This window comes from Ursus americanus, chromosome 26 (genome assembly GCF_024610735.1).
Source record: "Ursus americanus isolate L20-20 chromosome 26, mUrsAme1.1.p, whole genome shotgun sequence".
Classification (NCBI taxonomy): Eukaryota; Metazoa; Chordata; class Mammalia; order Carnivora; family Ursidae; genus Ursus; species Ursus americanus.
The window spans coordinates 24,690,359-24,702,895 of NC_142152.1; the positions used below are offsets into that span (position 1 = coordinate 24,690,359).

The 12,537-nt window shown below is 37.4% G+C and overlaps 1 protein-coding gene across 4 annotated transcripts in view; it reads right to left on the reverse strand.

Moving 5' to 3' along the window:
* CEP128 (centrosomal protein 128) overlaps window positions 1-12,537 on the reverse strand; it is a 375,253-nt gene that overhangs the window by 16,802 nt on the left and 345,914 nt on the right. For all 4 annotated transcript variants that reach the window (XM_045807714.2, XM_045807712.2, XM_087856159.1 and 1 more), the window contains one exon: window positions 9,349-9,462. In XM_045807714.2, the coding sequence (XP_045663670.2) occupies window positions 9,349-9,462 (114 nt within the window). The remainder of the gene's footprint in view (window positions 1-9,348; window positions 9,463-12,537) is intronic.

Genomic DNA, 12,537 nt, shown 5'->3' on the forward strand with positions numbered 1-12,537 from the left:
CCAAAAGTCATGGTTTTAAATTTCTAAAACAAAATCAACTGGCATCAAGACATGAATTATATGTTTTCTGTTTACAGAAAAAGAGTAATTTATATTCTCTATGGCAAAACCAGCTTATTGGCATATGACAATTAAAACATGGCACTGACATATTTCACTCTTAGCAAATTTGGAAAATACAGAAGAAACTGAGAAGAAAATAATGCAATAAACTGAAAAGTAGACGATTAACCTAATTTAAGGGTATGTTTTCTGATTCTTCATTATAAATATCTTTTTGTATTGAGATTACCATTTGTCCACAATTTTATTTCCTACTTCTTCATGTAGCATTATATATGGGAATTTTCTCTATCATCATCATCATCATTATATTTATACCATAGGTTACTTGACTAATCTCCCATTGTTGGAAATGTAAGGCTGATTTCAGTTTTTTTTTTCCTATTATAATTTGATAAACATCTTGGTATGCAAAGCTTGGTACACATTTTAAATTTATTAACATAGATTTCTAGAAGTAGAATTATGAGGTAACACATTTTAAGGGTGTATTTGAATATCCACTTCATCTAAACTGTCAAATTTATTGTTACTATGCTGATACTCATAACATTTCCTAAATATCCTTCTGGTGTCTATGAGAGTTCTAGTAATATCCCTCTTTCATTCTTAATATTGGCAATTTGTACATTCTCTCTTTTTTCCTAATCAATTTAGGTAGATTTTTTAAAATTTTATTGATCTTTTCAAAAAACCTGGTTTCATTTTCATGCCCCTTCCCCACTTTCCTGCTTTCTATTTCATTGATTTCTGCTCTTATCTTTATTATTCTTTTCCTTTTACTTAATTTAGGTCTGTTATTTGTTTTTTAGTTTCAAGCTTGGATTATCGATTATCAATTTTTCTTCTTTTGTAATATACACATTTAATGTTATAATTTTCTCTCTAAGCACTCTCTTAACTGAGTCCCACAAATTCTGATAAATTGTACTTTTATTTTTATACACTTAAAATATTTTCTAATTTTCCTTTTGAACCCCCAAAGGGTTATTTAGAAAGATGTTGTTTATTTTCCATCTAAGAATCTTCCAGATATCTGTTATTGATTTCTAGCTTCATTCCATTGTGGTTAGAGGACATACTTTGCATAATTTCAATCATCTTAAATTTACTGAGATTTGTTTTATTGCCCAGAATATAGTCTATTTTGGAGAATGTTAGATGTGCACTTGAAAATTACATGTAATCGGCTGTTGTTAGGTGGAGTACCCTATAAATGTCAGTTAGGTCTAGTTGGCTGATAGTGTTGCTCAAGCTTTCTGTATCTTTACTGATTTTCTGCCTACTGTTTTATCAATTACTGAGAGAGGGAATGTTGAAATCTTCAACTGTAAGTATAGATTTGTCTATTTTTTCCTTATGATTCTATCAAGTTTTGCTTCATATATTTTGATACTCTGTTAATAGGTACAATACAATTTAGAACTGTTATCCTTTCCCTTTAAAATTGTTGACTTTTTCAAACTACTCACATGCCTTTTTTTCATGTATAGAAATGAGGAAGCCTAACTCTAATACATCTTTAAGGTCCAAAATTTTATAGGTCTCCAAAAGACCGTCAGACTCCCTCATATTACCTTGAAATATAACTAATGAAATGAACCCTAAAAGAATACCCTCAAAGAAAAACATCTCACAACCATTTGAACAATTAACATACCAGAATTTGGAAAAATAAACAAACCAACCCTCCGTTTTCTCCAATTTTACATTGATATATTTAATTTGTGGAACTTTTTTTTTTTTTAAAGATTATTTATTTATTTATTTATTTGACAGAGAGAGACAGCCAGTGAGAGAGGGAACACAAGCAGGGGGAGTAGGAGAGGAAGAAGCAGGCTCCCAGCAGAGGAGCCTGATGCGGGGCTCGATCCCAGGACTCTGGGATTACGCCATGAGCCGAAGGCAGACGCCTAACGACTGCGCCACCCAGGCGCCCCTAATTTGTGGAACTTCTATACAGCTAAATTTTACAAGGCAACCTTAAGATGAATGCTTCTTTCGAATTCTGACTCATCTTTCAATCAAATACTTAAATATTTAAATGGAAATGCTGGTTAAAAAAGGAAGTTTCTTTGCAATTTTAGGAATCCTAGCTTTTGCCTTTTACCAATTCTATATCCTTAGCACAAGGACCTATTTTTATTGCTGTCTTAAGTCTCAACAAGCTAGTTAGCCAGAATTCCCTGCAAAAATTCCACTGGGTGAAGGGACTTGCATTTTCTAATATTTTCCCTGGGTTTCTTCCACTTCTCTTTCATAACCCACATTGTAATTGGTTTCTTAAAAGCTGTTCCAACCTGACTAAATCTCTTTGCTAAACTGATCTCTAATGATTAATATTTAATGACGCCCACCAACTATTTTTCTCTCAGGAATATTATAAGTTCAAAGTTTAGAAGACAGATGATACATGTGATTTTTTTTTTATTTTAATTTATCCAACCCTTCCCCTGGAGAGAAGGAAAAAAACACTTATGTGTTTCTGAATCTGAGGCAGCAATGTTTTCCTGAGTTTGTCTCTTGCCTAACAACGTACCATACCTCCACATCTTCCCCAGTCTTAATTCCCAATTCACCATCAGTGCTTGAAAAAGCTTAACCTCTTCTTCGGTAAATTTTATTCCTATTTGGAAGTTCAACCTGGCAGATAGTTTACTTAAACCGTGTCTTCCCTATCTTGATCTGCATGGCTGCAATTTTAGCTTTTAACCTAATGAGGGTGAGGCTTTCCTTGTCTCGATCCTTCCATCTACCCATCCCAATAGTCCAGAATTTAGCACAGTGCTATTTGCATTAAGGAACTCAAAAATGGTCATATATGCTCATTTCTTGGCCAAACTGAAGAAATTAAAGTTTGCTATGGTTAAAGCTGGGAAACAGGAGCCCGGCACTCTCACATTCCAGTTTCCTCATGTCAAAAAATGAGGGCCCTGGAGCAGATCATGTCTAAATCCTCTGGGCATTAACATTTGATGATTCTAATCTGTCTGAACAGAACCACTGAAGAACCAGTACTCTAACTCTGCAAGCGAGCTTTACCACAGAAAATGCAAATTTATACAACAATACCATAAACACAAAGCCACACTTGTCCACAGATGAAGAGACTCATGAAAACACTGTGCCAGATCAGGCCATTTGACTAATTTACCTTTATCCAACTGATATTTTATTATATATAATTTAATATTCCTAGTGACTCACTAATGAAAAATATTGTACTTATTTTTTTTAACGTACTTTAGATTTGGACCCATATGACTTTCATCCATTTTCAGAAACCAAATCTACTCACAGTGGATTAAAATTTGCCATAAATAAGGATACTCAAGAGAATGTGCCATTGACTTATGAAACAAAGGAGGAAATCAAAGATGTTTTAATCATGGTGCTTCATTGGAATCAGTGCTTCTTCTCTTAAAGTGACTGCTTTAAAGGAAAAAAATGGCTATTGGATAAATACGTTATGACATTTTTAATTAAGACAAATAAGACATTTTCAGTATTCCTTATGTTTTTTGGCATCTAGAATTTTGAATTTAAGGTGATTAAAAGTGTTCACCTTTACAGGTGAATTTCTCCACAATCTTTCCTAATGTTGTTTAGTAAATTATTGGGAAAAGTGAAAGTATGGTGCTTATCAGGGAACTAAGTTTGGTAAAGGGGGGGATCAAGTAGGTTAAAAAATTAATATGCTCATCTAAGTACCCATGTTGATTCCTAAATAAGCACCCTTGACTCATTGCTATTTTCAAATTTTATAACAAAGAAAAACTCCAATTCATTTGGCAATCTTTTGTTTAGCTTTTAAAGAGCTAGATGAAATCAACTAGTTAAATATTATGGCTGGCAAGTTAGTATTGATCACTTCAAAAGAATAAAAATCTCTTTAGACTTCAGCATGATTTGTTTGCCTACAAAGTTTCAGATGTGTCATCTAAGCAATACTGGAAAAACAGCATTTAAATTTTTGTTAGAATTCCAGAAAAGCTGAAGCGAGGAGGAAATAAAAACAACTAATCACCAATTTAGCATGTAGAGTATGCTCATTGTGTGTTCTGGAGTTAAAGATGGGGCAGGCAGTGTCCTCAAAAGTCATATAATCCTGTAGGACAGCATTTCCCAAATTTCAGTCATTACCTATAGTTATACTTAGTATTTTTTTATTGTTAACTTAAGATTTGCCATGCACCCTAAATCGCTATATGGGAGAGGCTTAAAGGATGGGAGACTGGTTGGGTATAGGGGAAGCCTGGAGCTATATTTGCATAGCAGTTTATGTATGATTTCTCATCACAGCATGGAGAGAGGTGGATATGAATGAGATACCTGGAGTATAACCTGGGGTTAAAGCTCCTCAAATTCTCCCATGGTTGCTACTATTGTTTCTAAGCAACAGCTGTAAAATTACTTCCATAATAACACACTGGTGATATGTTTTACTAGTTATTAAATAAACACCACCTCTAATCTTGAATTGCACCAGGAGTTACGCATAGCATGCAGCAGCTACCGCTGGAGAAGATTGAAGCTACGTATAGAAATCGCTGACCTAAGAGAGGAAGTGCTAACAGCCATTAACTGCTATGAACAAAGTATAAACAAATCATGGAGAGATTCAAGGAGGGAGAAACAGCTTCCAGGAGAAAAGCATGTACTTATATCATACATATGCTTACATTGAACAAATATGACAAAGGGCTTTGGCAGACTCTGAATGCAATACACTGTGTCGAAAACCATTGTCAACACTTCCTCACCCACCTCATCTTATCCTGCAAAACATCTGCTTCTTTAAAAAGATGTTATGTACTACGTCTTCGAACTAGAAATTGAAAATCATGATTTTCCTTTCAGGAGAAGGAAGGAAGGGGGGGGAACGTGCCTTCTGTTATTTTACTATAAACTCCACTGCTAATTAAAACTATATATTTAGTATGGGTAGAGAGCAAAAAGGGGCGGGTAGCAAATGGGGATTTTTTTTTGGACAAAACCACGCTCCTATGTGAATTAAGATTAGGAATGCTATGTTGACTTTTGAACATTCTGTTCTATTTGAAACAGCTGGGACAGCAAGGCAGCCGGTATGTTCTACAGAAACCCAATTAGATGAAGGAGAGGCCATGAAATGCTTCTGTTGTCTACACATGGAGAGAAAATGTCGTGTCAGATTCAGCTTTGAATTGCATTCTAAACATAAACTTTTACATCAGGCTTTGTCCAGTTAACTTGGTCAGCTTAGTACAATATTATATTATGCTCTCAGAAACGGTGGACATCGATCCTACTGAAAATTTTGAAAGGTTTGTAGAAATCTGATCATTTCTTTTTTTAGTTTTTATTTAAATTCCAGTTAGTTAGCCCACAGTGTGTAACATTAGTTTTTAGGTGTACAATATAGTGGTTCGACAACTCCCTACGTCACCCGGTGTGCACCATGACAAGTGCCCTCCTTAATCCCCATCACCTATTTAACCCATCCGGTCGCCACAGAAGTAAACAGCAGGAAGTTGCTGTAGCCTAGACAGAAAGAGCACCTGGCTTGTCCACTTCCTGCTCACTGCTCTCTCCACCAGCACTGGGGTTATGCCGCATGTCTCTCTGCCTTTTTACAACAGCAACAAAATGAGAGAAGCCAGTTGCCACAATGGTTCTGCTATTCCAACAGTTCCTTGTCTGTCAAGAGTAATGGCGTCAGGGTTCTACGACTGTAACGCTAATAGTGATCCTCTTCCAAACAAATGTGCATAGAACACTTCCGTGTGCCTTGTCATCACAAACCTCTTTTCAAAAGCCTTTGAAGCATCTTTCTTTTTTCCGAACACCCACAGCAACTTACTGAGGCCTCCTCTGTCACAGTATTTATCCCTTTGTCTTTTGCACTACGGTTTGCGTGAAGGCTTTGAATTCCTAAGGGGTGGTGATGACTTTTCTTCTTATGCCGTTCTCTCCAGCCCCCAGCAGAGTGCTTGTATGTAGTAGAAACTCAAATGTGTGTTGACTCTTGTACTTAAACAACAACAAACACCAATGTCCTGCCATGAGAATGGAAGCTCGAAAGAGGCAGGGGGCTTCGTCTGTTTTGTTCACTGATGTCAGTCACATGCAACTAGTAAGTTCCTGGCACATAAATGACACTGAGTGAGTGTTTGTTGAATGCATAGCTAAGGATGATGACTTTCCAAAGAGCCTGGGAAGTACTTATTTGATTGGTTAATCAAAAAGAGGACATATTGTATAAATGTGCACAAGAAAAAAGACAGGGTTGGTAATTTCTCCTTTCTTTAGGCCAGGGGTTGGCAAACGTTTTCTTTTGAGGGCCAGATTGTACATATAGTAGGCTTTTTGAGCCATTCACTCTCTGCCGTACCTACTCGACCCTGCTGCTGAGTGTGAAAGCGGCCCCAGACGATGCGTGAATAAACGCGCGGCTGAACTTCAATAAAATTCTATTTACAAAAGCAGTCAGCAGGCAGGATTCGCCTCATGGGAGGCAGTGGGTTGACTCCTGCTCTAACACAAGGGGCCAGAATTAATCTATTCAGTGAGACAAATTGGTAAGTACTCTCTCCATGAAGACCATGCCTCCGGCATCTTTATACGTCCTGCATCCTCGCCTCAATTAGGTGGGACAGGGCTTTGCGGTGTGGTAGCAGCTCCGTATGTTTGTCGAATTAAACTGAATCCTACAGTAACTGATTTCCTGGAACCATGGTTGTCAGGAGAACCAACAAATTCAAGTCACTGCAATGTGCCTTTTCCTTGAAGTCTCCCAGCAAAATACGTGGGCAGTTAATAGCTGTGGAAATAATGTCATATAAAACTGGGGCACCTTCTCTCTTGATAGAGGACCCATGCCTCTTACTTGAAGCATATCCTTCCAGATGTCAATAATTAACCGGAGGTAGCTCTTCTGATTATCCGTGAAGCAAAGACACGATTAACAACTGTCTCACTGCCCGTCTGAGCTCCTGCTTTTTTGAAACATTTTCAGTGAATTACTTTCATAAAAAGCATATAAGCAAATCATTGTTGGTATCTACAACTGGCCAAAATGTGCTCCCACATTTTCTTCTCCAAAATATGATCTTCTCATGGTGCTGAGTTAGATTATGCATGATTTCGGGCCAGACATCTGTTACAAATGGTGAGTCTACACATTCATTACTGAAACGAATCAATGTTTTAAAATGTTTAAGTAATATTAATGTAGAACAAATGTCATCATAAAATGTGCTTTGCGGGCTTTTCTTATACTTGCACTACCTATTTGCAAAATTTTCAACTGATTTCTCATTTTGCTACATGTTGGCCTCACTTACAAACCAGGCCGGATTTCTTTTTCAGCTGCAAATGTAATTTTAAAGAGAACTCCAACAAGATTACTTGCTGAACATGTTAAACATTCATAGCTTTGCCATATGCTGTTATGGAAATTACACTGATTTAAAGCCATCTGGGTGTCACTAGGTAGTACTGATTCACCTGATACCAAACCTAACAGTAGTGAGAAATAATGTTTTAAAGGTGTCCTGTGCGTCTAGACCTCTGCTGAACTAAGAGGCATGTACTGTGTTTATGTATTTTTGGAGACAACAGATTTTCACATATTAAAAATACCATCCTACATTTGGTGCTTTTTCTAGAAAATTAAGGTATAGGAGGCCCACATTTACACTATTATAGCTTAGCAGTCAAGGTTATAGATTTAGGTCTTAATCCGGGCTCAACCATTTAATTGCTCTATAACCTTCAATAGTAAAAGAGGACAAGTATTGGTGCTGACCTGCCAGGGCTGCTGCGAGGATTAAATGAACTAACGCATGTAAAACACATGACAGCTACAAACACCACCTTCATGCGACTGCGTCAACAATGAGCTGGTAGTATTACTGGCTATTGCTGCCTAACCCTCGTCCTTCTGTTGAAGGTTTGCAGCATCCTGTGTAAGTGGTGGAGAAATGCTTGAGTATACGGGAACTGATGGGGATGTCGGGAGACGATTTAGTGAAATTAGGATCTGCTATACAAGACAACAAGGTCGCTGTTATAGTCAATAATCCCAGATGATAAAACAACAACAACAACAACAACAAAGGGAAAAGGCACAAAGTCACAGGGCGCCCTTTGCACAATAAGAGCATCAATAATGTGGCATAACTGTGTTGTTTTTATCCGGGATGGGGAAAGTGGAGAGCTCATTTTAAGCATGCTAGGGAAGGACTTATGGAAATGAACACTGTCTTTAGATCCACTGAGCATTCTATCCAATTACATTCAGAGGAGGGAAGACGCTTTTTAGAAATAATTACATTTGACTGTAATAAGCGAATATATACAGTGTAATGAATATTCATACATATTGAGGTCTATAAGAATATAAAAAAGACGGAAGAACCTTTACCTTTTTTTTTTTTTTCTAAACTGACTTGGGAGTGTACATTGGAATATAGATGGATTCTCTCTAGGTCAGTGTTCTGAATGGGGCAGGACAGTTCTGCTCGCTAGGGGATGTTTGGTAAGTGTCTGGAGACATGTTTGGGTGCCATAACTCGTGATGGAAGGCACCACTGGCATCTGGTGAGTAGAACCCAGGGATGCTGCTAAATGTCCTATAATGCATAAGACAGCCTCCACAACAAAGAATTATCTGGTCCAAATGTTAATGAGAAACGCTGCTGTAAGCTAATAACTGTTCAGGGCCAAATGGGTTTAAAATCACCGACACCCCAGGTGGATCTTGGGGAGAATCTAGAGAATGGTAGGCTTTTTTATCAATATGGTCAAATCTTCCCAGCCTCCTGTGTTGATTCCACACTAATGAACCAGAAGCTGAAGTAGTTGTATGCGGTTCATATCCTCAGGAAAAGCATGATTGTAAACACCAAGGTTATAGTTTACAAAGTACTATGTGTTACCTGACCTTCTGGAGACTTCAGCACTGAGAGTAGCTAGACTTACGCACAGAGGAGGGCAACCACCTATGCTGAGCCTCTGACCAACCAAGACACCAGGGTTCTCCTGGCACATGATTTCTTAAGCAACATCAATGCCAGAGACAGACAACATGTTTAGCAACAATGGCATAAAATCAGAGATAGTTCCCAAGTAAAAAATTATAGGTACGATCTCTGGAAATTTTATTCTCTACTCCCATGGAATTGAAGATTAAGGAATATCTTTTCTTTTACAAGCACCCTTACTCTGCAGGGGCAGCTTAGAAGGCTGTAGCCACAAACATGGATAATGCTCAAAGATGAAAATGTATATAAAGGACATTACTTTGAAGCCTCTGACTCTGTACTTGCTGTCATCTCGGCGCTGCTGAAGAGATTCTCTGTGAGCTCTGTATTTAGAATATCTCCCATCAATTCTCTCAGAAAAACTGTGGGAATCCTGAAAAAAAAAAAAGTCAAAACCAGTATATGAAAGGAAAATCAGTACTTGAAATAAGAATAAGAAAGTATTGATAATTATAGGTGGTTAGAAAGATCTGGGGCAACGATAGTTGGCCAAGGAGAAAGAAGAAGATGGTGGCTCTACGCTACCTTAAAAATAAAAACAGAGTCCCACTTTGGTTATGTGCATTCTTTTCACAACCAGTCCTGATGCCTGGGTGGCTCAGTCAGGTAAGCATCTGACTCTTGCTTTCAGCTCAGGTCATGATCTCATGGTCGTGGGATCAAGCCCCACGTGGGGTGGGCTCTATACTCAGTGTGGAGTCTGCTCCAGATCCTCTCTCTCCCTCTCCCTCTGCCCCTCCCCACCTTGCACATGCACACACTCTCTCTCTTAAATAAATAAATGAAATCTTCAAAAAAAAGTTACCTTTAAAACTACAGTCCTCTTTCATCATTAATTCTTAAACAACATTCTACCCTGCTAACCAATATATTATGTAGATTTTTAAACTGAAGGATACTTCATCTGTTCTCAAAAGCATAAAAAGATTCAGGTAGTAAAGAAATTAAGAAAGAAAAATGTCAAACTCATTCATTCATTCATTCATTCATTCATTCATTCATTCTTCTTTTCCCCCCGTCCTTCCCTTCTTCCCTTCCTCCATTTCTTGGGGAGAGGATGGAACATCGCAGTCATGACACCCAGTTATTTAGACATTTCTATTACGGATTAGGGAGAAACTAGAATAAAATGAGGGCAACTGATTTGCATATGTAAGAAAAATTATCTATAGGATTTAGTTCCCCAAATAGTCCCAAGGAACTTATTGAGTGTTCAAGCTGGAGGGGTATTAGAATTCCAAAGTTCTCATTTATATATATAAAAAGTTATAGCCCAGTGGAAGTTAAGAATTATTTGCCCAAGACTAGGTAATTTGTGACAGATTGGGCTTGAAGCCCAAAGCTATTTCCTTTCTACCATACCAAATATGTAAAGTTTAAATGTGGAATTGTAGGGCTGAACCACTTCTTTCAAAACAAGGTTAAAAAAAATGAGAGGGTCTATGACATGTTTAAAGAAAAAAGCCAAGACTATGTAAATAGGATGAGATTTGTATTTACTATAGCTTATACTTACTTAGTCATAGACTATAGTATTATCAAGAAATATACACGTGAAATATATCTTCATGTAGATGCTAGTAATGCCAGTGTGAGTAGGAACCATAAAGATAATATTGCTCAAGCCCCTCATTCTAGGGATGAGGAAATACCAAAGATATTAAGTAATTTTGATCCGAGTACATGAGCTCGGATCAGAGCTTATGGCTTTGGGCTCTTGTTGACAGCATCCTGATTTTTAGAAAGTTTTAGGTGTTTGAAAAACATAAACTACATCTCATAATCTAAAGGCTTTATGCATTTTTATTTAAGACCACATCTAGTTGTTTCCATTAAGTTGACTAAATAAGCTCTTTCTAATCACAGAGGGGACTTGAGAGTACATAGAGAGTGGGTTTCAAGCTAGAGGCAGTTAAGGCAAAGAAAATGGGCTTTGTAGTTAATAAACGGAACTAGATCCCAGTTCCAACGACTTTACATACTCCAAGCTTCAGTTTCTTTGGCTTTAAATTGGGGGGGGCGGAATGCCCATGTGTAGGGTGTCCCTGAGGATCTGAAAATAAATATAATATAGTGTAAAATGTAGCTACTGCCTGCTCCATAGTAGTGCAGAATACTTGCTAATGAACTCCTTTCCATTTAAAGCTAAAGGTTTCAATTTTAATGACTAATTTTGGAAACTACAAGTACGAACTTTGAAAAATACTCTCCCTAAAAACTTCACTATATAGGCATCTTCATACATGTGTGTATATATAAGCTAGACTTGTAGATAATCACTAGCCCATATGATAAAACAAATAATAAAACCTTTTGGTAATAGTAGAGAACTTTTAAATTGCACTTATGAATATTCTGTTCAGTGTACACTCCTGGAGAAAAAATAAGCTGTCACTGGAGGTTAAATTTTTTCTTTTTTATGCTGGTATAAGTTAGACATCTGTTTTTCAGTGGCAAATGTTTCCAACACCTTCTCTTGTCTGCCCTTCCTTCCCTTAGATGACTTCTGTTAGCTACAGAGAAAAAAGTGGAAGGGATATGGGTGTAACTATATTGCCTGCTCTCCACATTGGGTAATATGAGGGTAAGTCCAAATCACATCTCCTTGGACACTGGTTTCATAATCACTGACAGGGATTTAGACTGCAAATATATAATCAAATCATGAGAAAGAATCAGAACTTTAGCAAAATGTACTAGAAACACTTTGTTCGTTCTATTTGTGATAGCCCAGATTTCTGGATCCTGTTCAACAATGTTTAGTTACTGAACTATCAAAATATTAATGAAAGGTTATTTTAAGATAGTGTAGATCTTGAGGGGTGCTTGGGTGGCGCAGTCATTAAGCGTCTGCCTTCGGCTCAGGGCATGATCCTGGTGTTATGGGATCGAGCCCCACATCAGGCTCCTCCGCTATGAGCCTGCTTCTTCCTTCTCCCACTCCCCCTGCTTGTGTTCCCTCTCTCGCTGGCTGTCTCTATCTCTGTTAAATAAATAAATAAAATCTTAAAAAAAAAAAAAAAGATAGTATAGATCTTGAGAGCCACGTATCAGTGCCTCTGATAATCAACATGGCAGGATCAGGCTGTATTCCTACTCATTAGATTCTCAAATAATATGTTAGATCTAAACAAAACTTAAATGTATCATAAGTTATATTTTAAAGCCAATGTGAAATAAGAGGTTCATGGTTTTCAAAGAATATCTCACCATTGCTAGCTTCAGCCACATGGCCCAAGGTATTATAAATCACTACAATTGTCCATTATATATGTGTCCCTAAAGGGATATGCAAGGTATTCTCTGGCCTGAACCTTGTCTGGCAGGACTGGTGACAGAATCACTTGTTTTGCATGTCTCCTCTATGAAAACTTCAAGAAGTTACAGTAGGGTAAATCCACACAGACAATTAATTTTCTTGATAATGAAATGATTTGTGGCTAGAGTT